Genomic DNA, 25,522 nt, shown 5'->3' on the forward strand with positions numbered 1-25,522 from the left:
TAAGAAGGAACTAAAGGGACTGTTTACAAATTACATGAAAAGTATAGATTGCAAGGTGCCAGATCAAGACTGACAGCTTAATGTTAGCTTCTAAAGATAGTGCTTGAGTGAATTGGTTCACCTGTGCCTTAATAAAGTCATGTCAAAAAGGATTGATTTTTTTATTTGTTAATTTCTTTAAACATATATTTTGCTAACCCTTGGTGGATAGAAATGGTGGTGAATTCTTTCTGTAACTGGATGTACCATTTAGACTTTCCCATTGTACTGAGCAGCAAGGGCTGATTTATTTCAATTGGAAATCTTGTTAGTAATGAAAAGGGCTTTTTTTTTTTCCTGAGGCAGCTAGGTGCAGTGGATAGAGCACTGGGCCTTGAGTCAGAAAGACCTGAATTCAATATCATCTCAGACATTTACTAGCTGTGAGACCCTGGGCAAGTCACTCAAGTCTGCCTAAGAATCGTCAGCTGTAAAATGAAGACAATAATAGCACTTACTTCCCAAGTTTATTGTGAGGATCAAACTAGATAATATTTGCACAGTGCCTAGGACATAATAGGTACTTAATAAATCCTTCCTTCTTTCCCCACCTTACATTCTCTCCCTCCTCCCTTCTTTGCTCTGTTCTTTTCTTCCAAAACCTTCTTCTCTAATCTCTCATATTTCTTAAATCATCTTACTATGGCTTTCTCTATCAAGGTAGGTTGTGTGTTCATCCTTTGTTGCCGAAGAAGACCATGCCATCAGAGAAATGATGACATGACTTGCACTTGACTTTGAGTGAGTGAGGGCTGTGCAGGTCACCAGCCTCACTTCTCCTTCAGAGTCATCTGAATCCAGTGACCAGATATTCATCAGGATGACTGGAGATGACCCAGGATGAGGCAATTGGGGTTACGTGACTTGCCCAAGGTCACACAGCTAGTGAGTGTCAAGTGTCTGAGGTGAGATTTGAACTCAGGTCCTCCTGACTCCTGCACTGGTGCTCTATCCACTGTACCACCTAGCTGTTCTTATCAAGGTAGGTTAGATGATCTCTAAAGGGCCTTCCAAATCCTAAAATTCCATCACATTACAACAGAATACCTGCCAGCTCCCAATTTCAGTTTTGTCTCCAGACTCAGATATAAGTCAGGAAACATACAAATTGGGAAACAAATTCAATTACATTCTCCATAACTGCTCCATTATGATCCATTATTGTTATATGGAAGCAATGGGGTTAGTGGAAAGAAGCAGTTGATTTCTATTGGAGTCAGATCCATTGAGTTTACGGCTTACTATGTGACCCTGGGTTAGTCATGTTCCCTCTGGGTCTCAGTTCTCTCATCTGTTAGAGAAGACTTGGGCAAGATCATCTCTAAGGTACCTGTGCTAAATTTCTCTGAACCTGTTGTCTTATCTCTAAAAGATTAAATACAGAAAAAAAAGAAATATAGATAAAGCCCTAGCTAACTCAGAGTGCTTGTTGTAAGGAAAATGCTTTGTAAACCTTACTACATTATAGAGATGTGAGTTATTTTTATAGTTACTATTCAGTTCAATTTAACAAACATTTATTGTTCACTAAGTGGGCAAGGTGCTAGACCTCAAAGACTAAGTAAATAAAATAATTTCTACCCTCAAGGAATTTACATTCTATGGAGTATAACTTAAATTCACTTTAGAATATTTAACTTTTAAAACCATAAATGCACATTCAAGTCTCATTATACTTTTTGAACTAAGAGCTTGTTTTTCTGCATTCACTTAATATAATATTAAAGACTTGAAGTACAGCCTCAGTACATGAGGTCAGAGGCTGCGTTATTAAGTAAAACTAGCTTTCACCCACTCTATTAAAACGATTATGTTGGAAAAGGCAAGTAGGAAAAGGTTAATCCTTGTCACTCTGGTCGCACATTTCGGCATGTGGAGCAGGCTCAGCTGTTGCATGTTTAGTCCAATACTGCTAGAGGCATTGCAGCTCACATTTTATTGATCTGTTAAAAAGCAAATGAGACACACAATCTCCATAAAGAAAATCAAATACATTTGACCAGTGAGTTATGTATATGCCTCTGTCAAAGGCAAATTCCTTAGATGAGGCTAATTGCTTTTTTCTCTTGTTAGAAAGGGTGCTGGGACTGGAATTCTCATGCAGTAGCATATTGGGTTAGGGGCAGATGACTGTGTCCTCATAAGCAGGTGGAGAATCAGCATTTGCATTCATGAAATGGCTCAGTGGAAGTGGCCAGGCTCCTTTCTTGGTAATTATTTTTCCTTTATTAAGAGAGAGACAGAGAGAGAAGGAGAGAGACAGTGACAGAGACAGAGAGAGACAGAGATCTGTGTGACAGAAACTGTCTCCGTTCAATGAAGATCAATGATTTGTCTGACGGTTATGGTCTTAGAGCATTCACCATCCCCTCTAAGGTTACCTTCCGTCTTCTTTGCATTTATTTTACATATTCTGATTTATTTATGTGGTCTTCTCTTGTGAAGATGTAAGTTCCTTGAGAACAGGAACTGTTTTTTATACTCTCTTGGCATCCTCTGCATTTAGCACAATGTCCAGATCAGTAGCGTCAAACTCAAATAGAAACAGATCACTTGTGGCCACATTTTGTCTTAGAAAACCACAAATAAATATTACCTGAGTTGTACTATATTTTTCTCTATTTTGTTAACCATTTCCCAATTAGATTTTGACTTTGTTCTGACCTGCACTTGGGTATTTTACAGGGAGTTTAACATTTCTGGTCCAGAACATACTCAATGCCCTAAAAAATGCTTGCCTGATTGTCTGAGGGCCCTGAGAGGTTAAGTGATTTACCCGGACACAGCTTGAACGTCTAAGTCTGCACTTGAAACCAGGGTCTTCCTCTCCCCACCACGCACAGCTTCTTCTCTTGTTTTTCTTAACCTAAATGTTACTAAAGCACTCTGTATAAACAAACCCCGTAGTTGAAGGACATGGATACAATTCTGAATTGACATCCACTCATACTTCCAGCCACTTTTTGATTTCTCTTGGAACAATATGCATTTTCTGATCTAGAAACAAAAGGAGTCAATTGGTAAGTAGAAAATCATTGTGGGCAAGCTTAGCTTCTGAGAAGCAGAGAGCAGGGTCTAAAACAGCCCTATCATGAACAGGAGGAAAAAAACCCCCAAACTCCTCTCATCCCAAGCACATAAGCCTGCTGCTGGTAAAACAGAATCTTTTGTTCGCGGTTCAGTCTGTCCTGCGGTGGAGTACTTACTGTTCAAATGAGGCCCACAAAAACTAGAGGAATTGTGGATTCAGAGGCTTCTCTGCATGCTCAATAGCACAGCCTCTCAGGCAGCGTAATTGCCAAATATAAATCAAGAGGTTACCAGGCACTGCAGTGTCCTCAGATCAGTTACCCAGCATCTGTAAAACTCGGGCGATATTACTGAATGGACTTACAGATATGTACTGTGAGAATGTTGACTAAAGGAACATTTGGAAAGCCCTTTGGGCTTTTTAGCAAAAAAGATGCTATTGAAACTAATGGCTTGCTATTAGCAACAAAAGAATAACAATTATGCAAAATAGCCATTAAAACAGCAAGTTGGGAGAATAAGTAAAAGCTCACCTACCATCTCAAGTCACTTTTCCTTTTTGAAATTTTCTAACTTAAGAATTTGCATGGTGAATATAATAAGGGATCAGAAGAAAATGGGAAGAAAGTGCTTTCTTTGGCCTCATGGATTCAAATCCACTTAGCCTTTCTGTGTTTCAGTTCTTCTTTGTTCTTTTTTATGAGACACAAAATAAAACAACTTTCAAGGGCTAGGATTAATCTCAATAGATCTGGGAATCATTTGCATAGAGATATTTGAATCCTTAGGATGAGATCACCAAGTAAGAGATTATAGAAAGGAAAGAGAAGAGGACCCAGAACAGAATCTTAGGGGACACCCACCATTAATGAGTATGACATGGATGAAAATGCAGCAGACTGAGAAGAAACAATTGGGCAGATAGGAGAGAGAGAGAGAGAGAGAGAGACAGAGAGACAGAGAGACAGAGAGAGACAGAGAGACAGAGAGAGACAGAGACAGAGACAGACACAGAGAGAGACAGAGATAGAGAAAGATAGAGAGAGACAGAGAGGGAGGGAGGGAGACAGAGACAGAGACAAAGAGAGAGAGAGGGAGAGACAGAGAGACAGAGACAGAAAGAGAGAGAGAGGGAGGGAGGGAGAGAGAGACAGAGAGAGAGAAAGAGAGAGGGAGGGAGGGAGGGAGAGACAGAGAGAGAGAAAGAGAGAAGGAGGGAGGGAGAGAGAGACAGACAGAGAAAGAGAGAGAGAGAGGGAGGGAGGGAGAGAGAGACAGAGAGAGAGAGAGGGAGGGAGGGAGAGAGAGACAGAGAGAGAGATAGACAGAGACAGAGAGACACAGAGAGAATGTTTGTAGATAGTATGGAAGTAATCAGTAGATAGAGAGAAATGAACTATTAGAAAAAGAGTAGAAATGATGGTGAGGGCAATCTGCTGGAGAAGATGGATGGGAGGGGATGGAATCAAGGGTAAATGTACAGGGTTGACCTTGGCAAGTAGAGGGACCACCTCATCATCAGTTATGAAAGTAAAGCTAAACAGTGGTAGGTGACATCATAAGAGTGTGAACAAATATGGGAGGAGGAACACTGAACAGCTATTCTAAATTCTTAATGTGTGACGTGGTCTTCCGCAGAGAGGGTGGACTTAGGAGTACAATTGGGGGATTTAATGAATGAAAAGATTGCAGTAGCTGCTATGGTCAATGAGATGAGGGATCAATTAAGGAAGAGGAGGAAAGTATTGCCTTCCTGTTGTGAGGACTGGGTTGAGATTAACTCACATCAATTTCTAGTGAATCCAGTTTAGTCCCATGCTTCACAAGAATATGGCAACAATTAGGATCACTCCTGCTCAACCCCTAAGAGGGTCCCTTCCAGTCATGGATGTGATGATTCTCCTGCTTACCTCCCTGTATGCTTGGCTGGACCCAGAGTTCTTCCAAGTCATCCCTCATTTCCTCATTACACCTGAAGCTTTCTAGCAAAATACTAGGTGGCTTTGTGAATACGAGGTAATATGGCCCAGCTTCAGTCACACCAGGAGTGGACTCCCTCCTTGTCTTAGCTCCTCTGTGCTGTGAGAGAGAATACTGTCCTTCTCGGGAATGTTGGCTGTAGCTGCTGCCTTCCTACCCCACTGCAAAAAACCACTTTCCCTTTGGTCAATTGAATAAACACATTGAATTCCATGAGCATAGATGAAATGCCTGCTGTGTGCACAACACCATCCCAATGGTTCTGATGCATAAACACATTAAGAAAGAAGGTGTAGAGGTTGGGCTTTTCTTCCCCCATAATGCTTGCACATAGTAAGCACTTAATAAATGCTTTTTTTTTTTTTCCATTTATTCATCCATTCCTAGAGATTTGAGGGGCTTAGCTAGACCACTTTTCAGTCTGGAATATTTCAGCAAGGGCAGATACATAAACTCTTAGACATGTGACACCTTAGATAGGGCATTTTGACTTATTGCACAAATGGTTTTTTTTTTTTCAGATTGTATTAAATCAGAATTTATTATTCATTTGATTATTATCAGGGTATATTCTCCTGTTTTGTTTCCTAACCTTTGAAATTACAGCTTTAACTTCTGGAATTTATTGTTAGAGATGCAAAATGTAGGCTAACATAATGTAGCCTAAAGTTAAAACTACAATTACATCAGGGAGATATAGTGCCTACTGATATGTGTGTGCCTCCAGCCGATTAGATATTTATTAACTAGAGGGGACACTGGCATTTTAGACTACGTAACTCTTTATTTTGGTCATTTGAGAAGAGTAGTTTATAGAGGAATTGTAAACACAGCATGGGGCAGAGCAGTAGTCTCAAAATCAGATAGAAATGGGGGCCCTTATAAGCCTCATATTTACTAGAAAATCACATATTAGCATCATGTTGTATAGGTGCAGAAGTTAGAGGACTGGTTTCAGAGCCAGACAACTTGGGTTCAAATTCTCTCTTTCACATATATGGTGTGATGGTAGGCAAGTCCCCTGACCACTCAGTGCTCTAGAAAATTCTCTAAGACTTTAGAGAAGTCTTACTTCTGACCTTGATATGATGTGTTCCCTCATATGGGAATTCCCTATACTAATGAAATTCCCTATTCTTTCAAGTATTATTTCCATGAAAACAAATAAGTGAACCCAACCTATTTCTGTAGAAGGAAATAAGCTTTCAATCAAATCAAATTAATTCCCACTCTAGAATAATCTACAAAAGATTCAGTGAAGGAGAAAGCAAAGGAAAGACACTCAAGAAGGTAGTATATTTGTTTGCTCAAATTCAATCACCCCATTATCCTCAATGATCATTGATTTGGGGACTAACTGATTAGTCTAAGAGAATACATGTTAGTGATAAGAGATGAAATAGGACGTGAAGATCTTAGCAATTATCTGATAAAGAATGTCTATTCTGTGATTCAGGTTGTAAGCCTGGAAACCTAATCTCAGCCTTGAGGCTTGGGAGCTACAGGCAGCCTCCCCTTTTCGAGTGGGTTGTGTTCCAGAAATATATGTCATTAGTTTGGGAATTACCATGCATTTTCCCATATGAAAAATTTTCTTTCTTATTTACGGGTCATGGGTTCTTTATGCCCTGTGTCTAACAGGGCTTGTGTAGTTCAGTAGGAAGGTGACTGGCACTGAGGTCAGAGGACCTGGGTTACTACGTATGGACTGTACCCCTTTGACTTTATGCTGCCATTCGCTGCCACTCAAATGATGTCCCACTTGAAAATGCAGCTGCCTGTGGCCCACTCCAGAAGCAGCTAGACCCTGATTCCAGTGCCAGCCATCTTTCCACTGAACCATACAAGCTCTGGTATCTTTCTAACATTCTTCTCCAACAGCTTATCGATGTCACCCTGATTCCAGCACCCTGATGTAGCAGAAAGAGAATTGAAGTTCGGAGCATAGCTTTGAGGCCCATCTCTGACGCAGTCTTGCTGTGTTACTATTCATTGACTGGTCCCAACATCTTTGGATCTTATTTTCTCCATCTGTAGAATGGGTATGATAACTGTATCCATTTCCTCCATAATTTGTAAGTCTTAAAGTACCACTTGCGTATGAAATTATTGTGATTATTTGTCCCCAGCTCACTTCTTTATAGCTGATAGGGGACATTCAGCAAATCATATATGTATACACCCAAGCAACAAAACACAAACCCAAAACAAACAAAAAAATCCCTCAACAACCATGGTTTCCACAGAGTTTTAAGTAATTAAGCCCCTGAAAGCCAATTCAAGCCATAAAATCCCTATTATACTCAATAGTATTTGAACAACACCTGACCACCATTTATAAACGTCACTTCTATGGAAAGATGCATGTCCAGTTCCACTCGATGGTGTTGGAAGTCAGGAGCTATCAGGAGGTAGGGAGGCCAAGGTAAGGACACCTGATGCTTACCACTGGGCATCTGTATGAGAGAGAATGCACCACAGAATAGGCATTTTTTGTACCTGTGTATCTCGTGAAAGAGATATTAGTCAATCAACAGACATTTATTAAGCACCTACTATGTACCAGGCATTGTCCTCAGCATTGAGGATACAAGGCCAAAATGAGACAGGCTTACTCCATTGGGGAAGACAACATGTACGTACAGAAGTATTTACAGGCTATATACAAAAGAACTGTCTTGCAGGGTTTAAGATGGAGAGTCACTTAGTCCCGGGAGAGTATTCAAAGTCCTCCTGGGAGAGGGTGCTTGGTTGACTTTGGAAGGACACTCGAAGGGCCCCTCTTGGTTATGTTAGGGTATCCAGGGACACATACATACATCCAGGTCTTTGTGGGGGGAGTAAAACTAAAAAAAGCAGTGAAGAAAGACCTTTAGTTTTCCTCCATTTAAAAGGATGCTGTGAATGACAAAGTGGAATTAAAGCAATCCCAGGCTGATCCCAGTCAGTCCATTAGATGCTGGAAATGCATTCATCATATCTGTGTGTTATTTACATCCTTTCATTTATTCTTCCTTAAGCACATTTGGGCTCAGCCAAATCTCTGTTTGCCGACACTGGCGGTGCAGAGAAATGTCGCAACCTGTAGTGCATATTAATTGAAATTTATAGCAGCTATTACTTCTGGCATTCTACAAGCATGGTTAGCTAAAGAACTTTCTACTATTTCACATAGAACAGAGGTGGCCTGACAGGTAAAGAGAGGGATGCAAATGGGCCTCAATTGAAAGCATTTGCTATAATGAGTTCCTGTACAAAGCCAGATTATGGAGGCCAGATAGACGTATTTCCTCCTCTCATTTGTCTTTAAATTGCTGGCTTTGTGAATTTGTCACTGTTGCATGTCATCTTTGGCCTTGGCTGCCAGTTGCTTTATGTTAGGCTTGCCTTTTACATTTTTAAATACGGAAAGGAGAGTGAGGGGTATGTAGTCAGTGTTCTGGATCGAATTCTGGGCCTGGAGTCAGAAAGACCTGAGTTCAAATCTGGTTTCAGATACTTATTAGCTGTGCAACACTGGGCAAGTCACTTAACTTGTTTGCTTCAGTTTCCTCATCTGTAAAATGAAAATAATAACAGTAGCACCTTTTTTGTGAGGATGAAATAATAAATCACTTAGCACAGTGCCTGGCACACAGTAAACGACATGTAATGTTAGCTACTATTATTCTCCTGTCCCAGAAAACTACTGTGATAATTCAGTGTGGCAGCTCATGGCTCATGCATGTCATTGTCTCAATACCACATTCAGTCTGAAGCTGATGCTGTGGGAGCTAAGAAGTGAGTCTCCCAGTGATTCCACCATTGGGCATATGCTCTGCCTCCCCTCAAGGATGTCAGTGACAGAAACAAAGTTCCATTACAAACCAAAATACTCAGAACAGCCCTTTTGGTGGCAACAAAGAAATGAAGACAAAAAGGGTTGTTCATTGATTAGGGAATGGATAAACAAACTGTATGAATGTAATAGTATATTATTGGAGAGTGAGCATTGGAAAAAGATGAATTATTCAGAAAAAAGTGGGAAGATCTGTGTGAAGAGATACTGAAGGAATGGACAACTAGAACAATGGGCTCCATTGGCATTAGAGGTGGCTCACTAGGTGGGCAGAATGTGATGTATCTTTCCAGAGGAATTCACCCAAACAGGTGTTTTTGCTTGACTGTTTTTCTTTGTTACAAAGGAAGATTCAGTTCCAAGGGTTGCATGTATACATTTCCAGAAATAGTTTTGATATGAAAACAAAGGTCATTAATAAACATTTTTTAAGTTGATCTATATCTGTAGCGCCAATTGTTATTTATTTCGGGGAGTCCCTATCTGTGACAGAGACCAATTGCATCCCTCTCTTTACCTGTCACGCCACCTCTGTTCTATGTGAAATAGTAGAAAGTTCTTTAGCTAACCATGCTTGTAGACCACCAGAAGTAATAGCTGCTATAAATTCCAATTAATATACACTACAGTTCACAGCATTTCTGCCCTGTCAGTGTGATGAGGAAACTTTGTGAGTGCAGCTAAGCAGTGTTCTACAGTTTAGAGCCTTAGAGAGCTCTGTGGTACTAAGAGATTAAATGACTTACCTAGGGTACCATATGTCCTACATGTCAGAGACAGGATTCCAATTATAATACATTATTGCATATAAAGAATATGTTGGTGGAACTCTCCAAAAGATTTCTACTGGGTTGTTTTTTCCCTTATTATCTTGTTTATGACTTCACCAACCCTTAAATGTGGTAATAGAAATAAAGATATTTTAGCTAAATTAAGAAATTATCACTTAAAATTTCCTGAAGCTAGTATCTTGCCAGAAAACTTCTCCAAATCATCAGTTTTTGATATTGTCCTTTTCTTCAGATTCGGTATGAAATTGAACAACAGCAGGTCTAATAATTTTGTAGGTAGTTCCTATATTTGGCAGACATCCCAAGATTCTTGACTAGAAATCAGTCCTAAGTTACGCTTGGCCCCTTCTGACTTCTTCTCCACACCTGCTCTGATCCAGCCATCCTGAGGTTCCTCACAGAGGATGTTCCATTTCATGTCTTTGTGCCTTTTGCCTTGGCTATCCCCCATACCTTCCATGCTCTGCCTCCTCCCCTCAGCCTCTTAGCTTCCTTGACTTCCTTAAAGACTCAACTCAAATCCCACAATCTACAGGAAGCCTGTCCTGGTCTCCACAGTTCCTAGTGCCTTTCCCTCTCAGGTAATCTTCCATTTAATCTGTAAATATCTTGTATATGCTTACTTATTTGTACATTTTCTCTCATGTTAGAATGTAAGCACCTTGAGGACAGGAACTATTTCTGCTTTTCTGTGTATCTGCAGTACTTAGCATTGTGCCCAGCTCATACTAAGCACTAAGTACGTACTTGTTGGCTGACTAACTTACATTTTCTGTCACTTGATCATCTCTTCTTCGGTGTTTTATTAGTATTTGAAGGAAAGGTAGGTAGGGGCAAGTTAATATCATTTCAGATTCCTGTCTGTAGTTTGTAGAATGTCATCCTATTTTTCCTACTATGAAATAAGTATAAATAATGATCATGTTTACAGACAAAGTATGAGATTTCAAAGACAAATTGGGAAGTATTAGAATTTCTCTCTAATAGTAGTGGATTTCAGATTAGCACATTTTCTCAGTCTAGCTTTCATAGGTGAAACTGGTGTTGAAACCTTAGCTGTTTTAGTGCCCATCATCTATGTAATCAAGTTTTGTGCAGTAAAAGACCTTTCAAATTAGAATTTTTCCAAAGTTAGCCAAGAGTTAGACATCAGCTATCATTGTTCCAACCTTCCTCAGTCTGAATAATGCTGCTCATTTATGTCTTCTACTTCTTTGAATTTGTCTTTACCAAGTAGCATCCTGTGAGCACTGTTAAAGATACTAGTTCTATTAGCTCTGGGGTTTCTCTCCCTTCTAACTCCTTCATAAAAGGGTTATTTGCATCCTTCTTAAGAGGAAAGTCATGTGAATATTTCTGTTAGCTTGTTTTTGCCTAATTGGTTCCTACATCCTGTAGTTGTGTGTGTGTGTGTGTGTGTGTGTGTGTGTGTGTGGTGTTTTACCTTCCTGTGTGTCCTGTTTTTATGTACAGAGATATTCCTTATAAAGTTTTATGGTCACTCTTGTTTTTCTCTTACTGATTAAAGGTCTGTTTCAATTTTTAGCCCCCAAAACTAAATCAAAGCTAAAGTTTAGTTTAAAAAAGTAGAACAAATATGTAGTCTACACAAATTGTGACCTCCTTCCTAACACACACACACACACACACACACACACACACACATCCTCAATACTATTGTAATACTATTGCAAAATTTATAAGGTGTAAAGCCTTGACTTAGGCATTTAAATGCCAAGGAAATCTCTTGCTATCTTGAAAAAGTAGTTCAAGATAAAAATCTACCTGTCTAGCGATGAGAAAAATGGTGCACACATGCATGTGTGTGTGTGTGTGTGTGTGTGTGTGTGTGTGTGGTTTCATTTGAAATGTGGTAATAGATCAAGACATAGGATTAATCTTTGTTGAATTTTAAATGAAAAATTTATATGTCCAAATAAAAGCCTGGAAAGTAGGAATTTTAGGACTCTCTACTGAGTGTTTTTAAACTGGGGTCCATGAACTTTTAAAAAAAAATTGACAACTATATTTGAAAATGATATTTCAATCTCATTGGCTTCTTTTGTAATCTTCTACATTTTATTTTGTGCATTTAAAAATACTATGCCGAGGAGGACAGACTCCCAGAGAGGTCTGTGACACATAGACTAAAGTTCAGAATCCCTGTTGTGGGTTCACTGATATAGTCCATCACCTTACACAAGTTACTTTCCCTTCTTCCCCCATTTGTAAAACTGTACAAAGCAGGACTGACTTATCTTACTATTAATTTTACCAATACTTTTCAGGTACCGGAGTGTATTATACTTTGATACAAACAGGAATGTCATGAAAGTAAATTGTCATTAACATTTATTAAAAGAGAAAACAAGTTCGGTGGGAAGTGTTAAGTCCCACCCACAAATGTGAATGTTTAGGGGGGCTTCTCTGTGACCCCCTGAAATAGGAAGCTTCTCATTCAGCTTTTGAAATCGTCCTTGCAGGCCCACAGATGACAGCAACCAGCCTCCAGGCAGGGGAGTTCTCTCTATGCATGGGCTCACCTTTGGTGTCATCAGAGTGGATTCCGAAGAAAAGCTCTCAGTTCTGACTGTACAGGATGTAGGCTTGGTGATGCCTGGAGGTAAGGACTAGCAGCAGCATTGTGTTCTGAGAAACACGCAGCATAAGAATTTTTTTTTTAACTCCAGAAAATGTGGCGATAGAAATATGAGTACTGGGTAAGTAGAGGAACCATAAGACCAGAGGGTTGCAGAGTATCTCTTTTTATTTTCTTAAGGTGATTAAGAAATGCTATCCTTGAGCATTTTAGCATGTTCTTTATTTTGGCTAACACCTTCTTTCCCCTTCCCCTGTTTATGCTTCCGCTTACCCAGATACAGCACAGCACAGTGGAAATAGCGATGGTCAGGGAAAGTAACTTTTAGTCCTGACTTTGCCATTGACTAACTATGTTTCCTTAGGTCAATCATTTAAGTTCTCTTGGCTTCCATTTTCTTATTTGTAAAAATGATGGAATTGGATTGTCTGTCTATGTGATAGCGCATCCATTTTAAAACCCTGTGATTCCTAAATTTACTGTTTCATTTTCACCTTAGACAGTTTGGTTTATTCCTTTGAATACACTGGATGTGTGCCTTTTCGACTTTGGATCATAGATCTAGAAGTCAAAGGGGTCTTTGAGATCATCTAGTCATGCATATCCCCTAATATTACAACAAAAAAGATGCTGATAGCTAACATTAACATAGCACTTGAAGGTTTGTAAAGCACTTTTACAAATATTATCTCATTATATTTATCCTCACAACAATCCTGGGAGGTTGGAGCTATTATTATTTCCATTTCCCAGATAGATAAATCAAGCTGACTGAGGACAAGTGTCCAAGGTAGGATTTGAACTTTTAAAAAGCCTTCCTTATTCCAGCTCCAGTGCTCTGTGTACTTTGGTGCCAGTTAGCTGCCAAGTGCTTTACAGAACTCTCATTCCATCCTCCCAATGTCCCTGAGAGATGGGTGTTATTATTATCCCCATTTTACAGTTGTGGAACCTGAGGCAAACACAGGTTAAGTGACTTGCCCAGGATCATACAACCAATAAGTATCTGAGGCTGGACTTGAATGATGGTTCTCTAACTCTGGAGCTAGTATTCTTTCCTAAGTAACATCCTCGCTTCCTTTTATAGAAGCACAGTGTGATAAGCCCTGCTGGCAACCTTTTTAGTTAGTATATCAAATCTTACCCAGGAACTGGGGAAGGATCATTGCAATGTGCATTATTGGGACCAAAATAAAGCCAGTTTAATGTATTTGGCTACATATATAACTGTAATACATGATACAAAGTAGGATTTCTCAGGGAAGAGGGCAGTAGGCAACATCTTTGTTGTCAAGGAACCTGGGTTCAAATCCCAGGTCTTTTGTTTATTATCTATATATCCAAATATACCTTTCTGAAGCACACATTGTAGGACTGTAGATTTAGATCTAGAATGGACACTAGAGTAAAGGGATATATTAAGAGGCACCTAGAGATAAAGTCAACTGTAAAAAGCTTGCTCTGGATGATCTTTGAGATCCCTTGTATCTATTCTATGCGTGCAGATTTCCCTACCATTGTCTGGTTTTCCCATTGGTCTTCACTTCACCCCTTTCAGCCACAAAGGGAAGCGAGTCACTCATCAGATTCTTCCTGCTGTATTCATACACATCACATAGATATCTGATCTCTTGGCAGGTTCTTTACCCATCATAGAAACTTTGCTCAAACATTTCCATCCTTGACTTTATCTGCCTGGCTTGAGTACTCTGTTTTGCAGTGCAAGAGAGGCATCTTTTTTCAAGTTCTCTGTCATAGTGTTGACTCCAAAACTAGAATTCCCAAGACTGTTACCCAGACTGACCAAGTCCAGCTTCTTGTCAGGAATGGATTGAATAGGATGGAACACTGTTTTCTGAAATGTTAGTCTTTTTTGGTCTCTAGGCACCTTTGTGATCTGCATTTGAACAAGATGGATACCTCAGTCAATGTATCAAGATGCAGTGTGCAAGAAAACCTTCAGAACTCTATCTGTGAAATGACTAAATAGAAGTCTAGACTTCACTTTGGATACAGTTACACATGTGAAAGAAAATTTATGTTGACAAATAAGCCTGCTAACATTTTTGCTACATCTCTAAACTTAATAAAGAATTTAAGACCAAAGTTGAAGATTTTCATCTGGAGCTTGAATATGATTGCGGCTTGTCGCTTTAGCTGTTAGATTTGAAAAGATTTTAAGTGACAAATGTTTCTGCATTCCTTTGTTGATTTCCAGGCCTCCTTCAAATGACTGCCATTATTGCATTTTGTTTATTGAGGCACAGGGCATGGCAACACCAAACCTTTAAATTCATCCTAAATATTTATCCTAAATATCTCAATCTTACCCACACATCAAAAAGAAATCACTGTTTTAGATAAATTTCACATATTGAAATTGGAAAAAATTAATTGTCTCTGCCACAACTTTTTGCCGGGACACCCAGAATCATGGCTTCTTTCTTGGGGAAGCAAATGTTGGATTCTTTATTCTTTATTATACTGTTGATTCTATGCCAGGTTCCCTCTTCCACTCTGGGGTGTACATTCTTTTGTAATGTCCTTTGTGCTTTCTTGTTTCACTTTTAGCTATCATGTGTGCAGTGAAGCCAGATGGAATTCCTCAGCTGTGCAGAACAGATGAGATTGGAGAACTCTGTGTGTGTGCAATTGCTACAGGTACATCGTATTATGGCCTCTCGGGCATGACCAAGAACACGTTTGAGGTAGGCTGGATGGAAATATCACCAAACAACCCTGCCTGGGGGGGGGGGGGCATTTTTGAAGCTTCACCTCATGGTAGCTATTTTTAGATTTCACATGGTGGCTGAATAGGGTAGAATTATGATTTTTCTTTAAGGAAATTGAGATATTTTTGTTAAATGTTTGACTGGTGAACATAGGGAACTCTATGATAATTGCAGACTTTCTGCATCACTCCAGTTTAGTGGCTAGTGTCAAAAACAGAGGGTTTTTTCTCCAGCACTCATTCATCTGTTGGTCAGAAAGTACTAAAAGTTACTTTCCCTGACCATCGCTATTTCCACTGTGCTGTGCTGTATCTGGGTAAGTAGAAGCATAAACAGGGGAAGGGGAAAGAAGGTGTTAGCCAAAATAAAGAACATGCTAAAATGCTCAAGGATAGCATTTCTTAATCACCTTAAGAAAATAAAATATACACCAAAGTACTTATATGCCTTTGGGAAAGTACTATGCAAACTGGCAATGAGACTATAAGCTCTTTGAGGGCTGGAAACATTGGTTATATATCCTTGTGTTCCCTGAAGCACATAGCACAGTGCTGACCCTTAATATGTACCAAAAAGCGTATTGACTGAATGAATGAATGTGTAGAAGACCACAGACTTCAGAGGACCTGGGTTTAAAATCCTGGCTGTGTCACTATTTGTACGACATTGGGCAGGTTATATGCCAATTCTGGGCCTCGGTTCTTGATCTGTAAAATGACAGGGTTTAGACTCTGGCCTCTGAGATCTTCTTCGGCTCTAAATCTATGCTCCTAGGATTCTTCCTGAAAGGGGCTTTCTATCTAATATTTAATTTGGATAAGTCAACATAACATATAAACATCTAAAAATATGTATGAATTTCTGTATAAACATTATGCTCCATAATTTACGTAAATGTGCATTGTGGGACAGTGAGCAAATCAGAATTAAGGGGAGCTTAATGTTGAAACAGAATAAATTTGGGGGAAACAGTATGGACTATTGCTCTCTGTGGCGATGTTTTACACCTCTACTATACTGTAAACTCCCTGAAGGCACGGAGCCAATGTCTTATCTCAACTCTGCTGCCTAATATAAGCTTTGAACACAATAAATACTTAAATGATTGTCGGTTGAATGAATGAGCATCTAATCTCTATTTTTCCTATTAGTTAAATGGTCAGGAATCTTATGGCACCTCAGTGTTTTCCTCTGTATTTTATCACAGGATGGACAGAATACACATTTACCAATCCATGATTCTGACATCATAGCATAATGTAAAAATAATTTTTTTAAAAGCTAGCACTTTTATAGTGCTTTAAGGTTTGCAAAGCACTTTGAAAATATTATCTCATTTTATTCACACAATAACCCTGAGAGGGCTTGGTGCTATTAGAGTTAATAGGTTCAAGATTATTATCCCCATTTTACAGATAAAGAAACTGAGGCAAATAGAAGTTAGTGATTTGCCTAGACTCATGAGGCTGGATTTTAACCCAGGTCTTCCTAACTTCCAAGCCTGGCACTCTACCCACTGTACCACCTAACATTTTACTAATAATTTAAATGAAATAAGTAATTTGTTTGACAAATTGATAAAGATGAAAGCAAAAAGTTTGGTATCCTAGATCAATAAACGTATTCATAATCTAAACAGTGATGATTTAACTAGGGAACGCCCGCTTTCTCTTAGAGGGTTAGCTTTGTGAGAATAGGGCCTAGATTTTCCCTGCTTTTCACAGAGTTCCCTGTGATACTGTCCTGGGCATGTCAGTTTTTTGGCATTATAATCTTCATAATTTTTTTGAATCTGTATTCAGCTTTTAAAAATATCCTTTGAAGCCAGACATAAGTGTGCCTAAGTAAAACATATGTATCTTTTCATACATGATTTACTTCTCCATTAACTCAGAGACTACCTTTATATTTTGATTCACTTCCCTTACATTTTACTCTTTCATTGTAGGGAGTAATAAGAGAAAGTAACATCTTCATGAATAGTATCAAATATTTTTGCAACTAAAAATGAGTTCTAACTTTTCTTATGTGTTCACTTTCATATCCTTGAATCTTCAGTAAATTTTACTGACATTTCTTGTTTTTATATCATTTGCATTTCCCAATGTATCCCTTTTTCTTTCCCCTCCCAGATATTCATCCCTTAAAATAAAGAATAAAAAAGAGAGGTAACAAAAGTTCAGCAAAACTAATCAACACATTGAAAAAGTCCAATGTTCCATACTCATCTTCCCCTACCTCTGCAAAAAAACAAAAGAGTAGGAAAGAGCCTTCTCATGTCTCTTCCTAGGTAGTGGTCATAATTTGTGGTTGTTCAGTTGTTTTTCAGTTGCGTTCAACTCTTTGTTGACCCCATTTAGGGTTTTCTTGGCAAAAATATTGGAGTGGTTTGCTATTTCCTTCTCTACCTCATTTTATAGATGAGGAAACTGAGGCAAACAAGGGTCATAGAGTTAGTAAGCATCTGAGGTCAAATTTGAACTGAGGAGGATGAATCTTCCTGACTCCAGGCCTGGTACTCTATCCTATCTAGCTGCCCCAGTGGTCATAAAACGCTATATAAATAAATATAGGTGAATATTAAATTATTAAGATATCTAACCATAAGAAAAATTGCAGTTGAATGAACCTTTCATGTGGATTGCAAGATAAGTAGAAGATTAAGAACAAATGAAATTACAAAAGAAATGGAAGAAAAGAGGCTTTTCAGAGAGCAAGATTTTTAGTTTTAACAGTTCTCTAGTCCTTTTGGGTTCCAGTTTATCATTGACAAAAATGAAAGGTATCCTATTCAACAATGTATTTCTAGCAGCATTTTTTTTGTTTTAACTGGAAACAAAGTAGGTAGCATCAATTGAGGAGGAACTGTTTTTCGTCCTTCCTCTTAAAAAAAAAAATCTTTGTTACAAGGCATGGCTCTCTGGGAGAAGCTAGAGGGAGGGACATAGAGGAAAATGAAGGTGATATAAAAATAAAGATACAAATAAAACTGGTTTGTTTTTTTAAATCAGCATGCCATGTAGTTAAAGAGGCATTGTAATATGAGGGCAAGAGCTCTGAACTTGAAGTGAAGAAAAAATATGCTATAGACACTTTCTAGCTCTGTGACCCTGGGCAAATCATTTAACTTTTATGATTCTCAATTTTCTCATCTGCAAAATGGGTATAGCAACACCTGTGGTATGTCTCCTGCTTATTTTGGGTAACCCTTAATTCCCCCTATTTGTTTCCTTGCCGAGTATATCTAGTTTTATTAACAAACTAAAAACCTAAGGGCCGATGAGCTCTAATCATATCTTGGTCATAGATTTCCTGTTCAATACTTAGACAAGTCATTTTTCCTTTCTTGACCTCAATTTCCCATTTACAAAATATGGGGGTTAGGCCTTCCTAGTTCTAAAATTCCAGGATTCAAGAAAAGACCCAGAGGGAAACATTCTATAATAGATTCACATTCCATTTGGGGCTCATGTTTTCAATCAGACACTGGATAATCATATGTCAAGAATATTATGAAAGGGAATCCTTCATTGAGGGTTCAATGTCAATGAGATGATTTGGAAAGTCACTTTCATCTCTAATGTTCTGTGATTTTGTTTGGTTTTTGACATTGTTTTCCCTATCTCATTCAAACAGAAAGTACAGTCGTCTAAGCCTGGGCACAATCTTTGATCTGCTCTGTTTTTAAGCTAAGCCAATCCACCGCTCATTTGCCAGCCTGGTGCCCCTTGCATCCCAGCAGCTTGCCATATTGTTTCTGGAATCAATGCTGCCAGTCAGCTTCAGGCCACTGCAGCTCAGAGCTCCTACATTCAAGCAATCCACCAGTCCAAGCCTCCTTGGTAGCAGGGATTATCAGGGCCCAGAATATTCCATATGCACGTTAGGAATATGTTTCACACACTACCAGGGTCTCTGGCATAAAGCGTAGGACAATTAACAATGTGAGGGTGAAAGTTGTACTGAGAAGCTTCTGTGTGTTTTTCCTTAGGTGTTCCCTATGACAAGTTCAGGGGCTCCAATCAGCGAATACCCATTTATAAGGACGGGATTATTGGGATTTATTGGTCCTGGTGGACTTGTCTTTGTGGTGGGTAAAATGGATGGCCTGATGGTTGTCAGTGGGCGAAGACACAATGCAGATGACATTGTAGCAACAGCATTGGCGGTAGAACCTATGAAATTTGTCTACAGAGGAAGGTGAGTTACAATTCCTTCTTAACCTAGTTCCATTTTTAATAAGCAGATCAGACAAATCCTTTTTGATATGAAAATGAAAGATGGTAAACTAGGGAAATTCACTTCGCTTTGCTGGGCCTTGGTCCTCTAATCTGTAAAATGAGGCTGTTGTACTGGCTTATTTCTAAGGGCTCTCTCAACTTTGAAATTTTTCTGAGTCTTTGGAAACTTTGCAAGGCTCATGGAATGCACGAGAATATACCAAAAGCTCTCTTAAGGTGAAAGTTTAAATACAGCAGTATTAGCGTAATGCCTCTTGGATCGCTCACTGTAACCTTTATTAAAACCTTTTCGTTTCTAGGCACTATTCAATTTAAGCTGTACTTTATGGAATAACAATAATGTCTTACGTACATCTAATGCTTACATTATTAAAGGACCTTCACATTTCCTATCTCGTTTTATCCTCACAACAACTCCGAGATTGGCTGAATTTATTGGTAATATTATCTCTATTTTAAAGGAGCAGAAAGTACTTGGAGAAGTTTTAGAATAATTGAATCTCAGAACTGGCCAGAAATCTGCTCCACTTGGTCCAATGGCATCTTCTTTGTCATATCTACAACAGAGTAGGCTTCTACCTTCTACTTCCTCAGGCAGCTCATTCCAGTTTTGGCTAACTGCTTGCTAGGAAATTTTTTCTTATACCCATTAATCTTCCCTACCACCCTCTCCACCTACACACCAGCCTAGGAGGAAGGCTAAGCACACTCTTTGCTTCTCCCTTTGCTGTCATCACTTATCAATTTCTCTGCCTTTTGAGATTTACTTCATCCAGATACATCACGCAGTCCAGTCCCTGGTAGGAATGATCTACTGACCTCCAGGTCATTCTACATCCTCTCCACCCCAGGCTCTGCCCCTGTACTTAAATATACATGTTGATGTGTCCACAACGTTCCAGCTTTCCAGTTCATCTTCATTCCTTGTGTCCCGCACTTTGCTCCCCTATAACTAATCATGCTCTTCATTTCCTCATTTCCACAACACTCAGCCCTGAAATTCCTCTGTCTAACCATAGCCTTCTGTCCTTCCATTTCTCTAGATGCTTTAGATACACCTGCACCTATTCTTAACTGTATTTTCTCTTCTTTCCAAGTTCTTCTATGTTTTATCTGGCCTCATCTTCCTCCTTGTGTAATCTTGACACCATAGTTAACCAGTTCAATTTGATAGTACCTACCTAAAATACCTTTCCAAACCACAACTCTTAATAATATCTACCATCCGCCATCTTATTGAGCAACACTAGAGAAAGATAACAACCATTCTGCGTATGTATATACCAGAAACATTTTATTTATTATCAGCTAGGTCCCCACTGCTCCCTTGCCAGCCTTTTGCTCTTCCCTCACTGGTTCCCTAGCTCTCTAAATCCCCAAGTCTATTCCAGATCTTCTCAACCCACATCTCCTGCCAGTCTCAGCTTCCTTCCAACAAAGACTATTAATTGATTAGCTATTACTGATGAAATTTAGGCTGTTCATTACAAGTTCCACTGCAATTTTAAATCCCTCACCTTCATACCGCAGTGTTTCTTCCTTTTGCTGTAATCTCAGGGGAAGAGGGATCCTTCTTGCCTAAGCCAACTGTTCCACTTGCAACTTTGATGATATCCCTTCCTATCTCCTCCATGACTTTGTTCCTTTGGTCATCCCTTCTCTTTGCAAACTGCAATCTCTATCCACTGACTCTTTATGTTCTCCATAAAACATACCCAAATCCCCCTTCCTTAAAAAAAAAAAAATAGAATTGTCCATGCTCTCTCCTCAAGCTATCTTCTACCCTCTCTTTTTATGTGAAACTCCTAGACAAAGCTAGCTCCACTCATTGATTCTACCTCCTCTCCTCACATAATTCTAGATTTGGTAAGAACTCACCAGCCCTCTTGACCAACCCATTCAAGAAAGAAATCCTTAGTAAAACATACCAAATGAGTAATCACCCAGCATCTGCTGGAAGACTTCTAATGAGGGAAGGTTCATTACCTCCCAAAGCTGCTCATTCCACTTTGGGAAAGCTCTGATTGTTAAGAAGTCTTTTCTGGACATCAAACCTAAATTTGTCTCTCTGCTGCCTCTGTTCTGTGTTCACACGTCTAGATAGAACGCATCTGCTCCTTTCTGCATGTGACAGATTTTCAGGTGTTTAAATACAGCTCTCATGTCCTTCTAAGAGCGTACTATTCTTCTCCATGTCCCCTTCAACCTATCATTCTGTGACATGTTCAGTGCCTTTCATTGAATACTTTTCTGGTTGCCCCTTTCTGTTCTCAGTCTAAACACATCAGTGCCTCTCAGTTTCCCAGGCAATTCCCAAATAAGGTGCACAGCAAGTGACCCTTTACATTAAGGAGGAAGAAGGATGAAAGAAAGGAAAGGAGAGAGGGAGGAAGGAAAAAAAGAAAGAAGGAAGGAAGGAAAGAAAGAAGGAAAAGAAAGAAAAAAGAAGGGAGGGAGGAAGGAACAGACAGAGGGAAGGTGGGAGAGAGGAAGAAAGGTAAGACTTATTAGGTACCTCTTTTATGTCGGTTACTTGTGCTAAGTGTTTTACAAATATTATTCAATACTAACAAAAACACTGGGAGGTGAGTATTATGATGATCACAATAATGCTGAGAGATTGGTACCATTATGCCCATTTTACAGTTGAGAAAACTGAGGCAAACATGGGTTAAGTGACTTGCCCAGGGTCACATAGCTAGTAAATATCTATGGTTGAATTTAAACTCATGTCTCTGGTAATGCAGTCCAGAGTTGTATTAGTTGCTAGCAATCCAGTGAAGCCCCTGATCTCTTTGAGACATGTTGAGCATGTCTCCCCCCTTCTTGCAGTGAAGCATACCATGCTGATAAAATGCTTTCTGGAGCAATCCTTAGCTTATTAGAAACCTGTGAATGACTAAGACATACCTACTGCAAAAATAAGATAATAGCTCCCTTATTGTCTTCCTATCCTGGCTGCATAAAAGGAACTATGAAATCTATGATATGAAATCAAAAGATTTTCCTCTGAATCTGTCTTAACCACCAATACACAAAGTGACTTTGATTGAGTTACTTCATCTCCAGTTTCCTTATCAATCAAAAGAGGGGTTTGGACTATATGGTGTTTAAGGTCCCTTGCACTTCTTAATGGTTTATGATCTCATGGTCATAATCTTGAGGGAAGGTTGCTGGTGTTCAGTGGTGTCTAACTCTTCATGACCCCATGGACGAATTAGCAAAGATATTGGAGTGGTTTGCCATTTCTTCCTCTGGTATGTCATCATTTTACAGAAGAAGAAATAGAGGTTAAGTGACTTGCCCAGGGTCATCAGCCAGTAACTGTCTGAGGCTGAAGTTGAACACAGATCTTCCTGACTCCAGACCCAGTGCTCTGTGTATGGAAAGTTGGGCTTCCTTAAAGGTAAAGCCAGAGTTCCCAATTTTGAAAGTGAAACTCTGAATTCCAGAGACAGAGCAGGTCCATCTTCAGATGATAAAATACTGACATTGGTATTGCGCTGTAGACTCCTACACTGCTCTTTTCTGCAGCTCCTACATAATGACATGGTGAAATCTTTATTAAAGGGTATAAAAACTGCTCTGGTTACTTGCAGGTTACTGAAGGCAGAGGTTTCAAGTGCCATTTTAAAGCCTAGTGCTGGTTTTGCTCTCATCCCATCTTTAAGGCTCTTCTCTCTCACCCTTGCTTCCCTCCCCTTATCCCCCAAAGCTATTCTTATACTAGTAAGTATGTGGGAGCCGGAAGTCACAATTTGCCTTTTGAAGAAGTATTAGTTGGAGCTGTGATCTCCTGAACTGTATAATTAATAGTGGTTATAAAAAGTTCCTTTTCGAAGCAGTGAAAATCCACATGGTATCTTTCCACAGCGCATTCTTCTTACCCATTGCCCTCCTTTCCTGCCTTCCACAGAATAGCTGTGTTTTCGGTGACTGTCCTTCATGATGAAAGGATCGTTATTGTTGCAGAGCAGAGACCAGATTCCACAGAGGAAGATAGCTTTCAGTGGATGAGCAGAGTTCTGCAGGTAATTCTTTTGTTGTCCTTGAAAACTCTCTTTCCTTTTTCTTATTTCTTGGCATCTTATTCAGCTGTTAAGGTTACTGACTGACCCTTACCAGCCAGAGGTTTTTCCCCCCTTTCTTACTGTTGTGCTCTGGTTTTTTCATTATTTCTGAACAGACATTGCATCAAATGTGAAACTGATAGTCTATTTCCAGTTAACTGATCAAAAAGATTAATAATAACAGTAGATCAGAAGGGTTTGCAGAGCCCTATTCCTGCTGCTTTTCTCTTCAATGAAGCCCAAAAGGAAAGCTCACTATTGCCATCCCAAATGTTTCATTCTCTTTCTTCACTTTATCCTGGATTATCACTGACATTTCAAAAGCCCAAAGTAAGCAAACCAGCTCATTGAAGGGTTAGAATGGTCATACATGCTTCTGAATTATTAGTATTTTTATGTGGGGCTCATTACTAGTATTGCTCATTGGTACTGGGCATTGCCTGACCCACCATTATAAATGGTTAGTGAATGTTTCTGGTTATGAACATACTAGAACTTCTTTTTGGAATTTCTCTAGGCGATTGATAGTATCCATCAAGTTGGGGTTTACTGCTTAGCTCTGGTTCCAGCAAACACCCTTCCCAAAACACCCCTAGGAGGAATACACTTATCGGAGACCAAGCAGCTTTTTCTGGAAGGTTCTCTCCATCCCTGCAATGTCTTGATGTGTCCGCACACTTGTGTTACCAACCTGCCAAAGCCTAGACAGAAGCAACCAGGTATGTTTAATAACGGTAGTGGATTTATTTCTCAGGTGGACAGTTTGTATTTAAGGCTCTACTACATTTTAACTTCTTAATTATACATTCTGATTCACTGGAGCCTCACACAGAAGGAACCTAAAATCATTGAAGACTAGCCAGATGATGAAAGTAAGAACCCTTGTAGAAACATTCATCTTCTGAATCAGTGATTGCTTTCTAGTCCCTTTAACCTCGTTTCTAGAGTGATAATGAAAGGAGTGTGCTGGTGAATATTTAACAACCAACTCTCTAGAAATGCATGATCTGGTTTTTATGTTTAATCTGCATCATAAACATTATTTCTACCACTTTCTGAAGTCAAGATAATCAGTGTAACAATAAATCAAGACCTCATTTGGAGTTTTTGCTGAATTCTGAGGTTCACACTGAAAATATAACAATTGATTCTCGAAAGCTAGTTAGTTCCAGTATATCCTTGGAGAAAGTGTATACTAGATGAAAGTAAAGAGACGTAATCCCAACTGTCACTCTAGTGTGAAGTAGCTCTGGGACCTTAGATAAGTCACTTCATTTTTTGTATCTTGATATTCTCTTCTGTGAAATGGGATTGAATGCTCCTCTTTATCTTTACTTTATGGGGTTATTTGGGGAAATTGGAATGCCTAGAAAAGTTGAGACTTGTTCAAGAATGCTAAGCTCTAAAATTTTAAGCCTAGGTGTTTAGATTCTAGGTCTAATGTTCTCTTCATGTCACAATCCTCCATTTCTTGGGTTATTAATGTATGTAAAAGTATTTTTGAAAAACCTTAAGAACCTTAAAATGAAAAACCGTGACCTCATCATATGTTAGAGATTCCTTTGGCTTTTTGAGTCTTATTTTCAACTTCTTCATTACTTGAATATTTCAAAGGTCAGGAGTTGCCTTCACCAATGTAATTCCCATCCTGCCTCTGCCTTGTTAGATAGTCTATGAAAGTTATTGTTTTTTTAATCCAGATCTTTTATTTCATTTGTACAGGGAATTCCCATTGAAAACTACTCTTTCTATGAATTCAAATTGTCTACTTTTTTACAGCTTATAGGACCATAGGTCAAGAGCTGGAAGGAACCTTAGAGATCATCTAATCCAATTACTACATTTTACATATGTATGGAAAACAGCTGAGGCCCATGGAGGTCAAGCTATTTGCTTAGGGTCACATAGCCAGTATGTGTCAGAGACAGAACTTGAACCTAACTTTTTCTGACCCTGAAGCCAGTTCTCTGTCCACTTCTATATATGATACCTTTCATTTGAAAAGTTATGAGAGAAAGAAACAAAAGGGGAGGAAAGAAGGAAGGAAAGAAGGAAGGAAGGAAGGAAGGAAGGAAGGAAGGAAGGAAGGAAGGAAGGAAGGAAGGAAGGAAGGAAAGAAGGAGGGAAGGAAGACACCTCCTCATGAGGATAATTTCCAAATATGGCCAAGCCATTATTTCAACAAGAGATTGTTGCATTGCC

The 25,522-nt window shown here is 39.2% G+C and overlaps 1 protein-coding gene across 10 annotated transcripts in view; it reads left to right on the forward strand.

The window, feature by feature from the left end:
• DIP2C (disco interacting protein 2 homolog C) overlaps positions 1-25,522 on the forward strand; it is a 585,449-nt gene that overhangs the window by 451,244 nt on the left and 108,683 nt on the right. For all 10 annotated transcript variants that reach the window (XM_072650057.1, XM_072650058.1, XM_072650062.1 and 7 more), the window contains 5 exons: positions 12,162-12,301; positions 14,849-14,985; positions 19,001-19,209; positions 23,167-23,281; positions 23,838-24,039. In XM_072650057.1, coding sequence (XP_072506158.1) covers positions 12,162-12,301; positions 14,849-14,985; positions 19,001-19,209; positions 23,167-23,281; positions 23,838-24,039 — 803 coding nt within the window. The remainder of the gene's footprint in view (positions 1-12,161; positions 12,302-14,848; positions 14,986-19,000; positions 19,210-23,166; positions 23,282-23,837; positions 24,040-25,522) is intronic.

The sequence above is a fragment of the Notamacropus eugenii genome, chromosome 3 (assembly GCF_028372415.1).
Source record: "Notamacropus eugenii isolate mMacEug1 chromosome 3, mMacEug1.pri_v2, whole genome shotgun sequence".
Lineage (NCBI taxonomy): Eukaryota > Metazoa > Chordata > Mammalia > Diprotodontia > Macropodidae > Notamacropus > Notamacropus eugenii.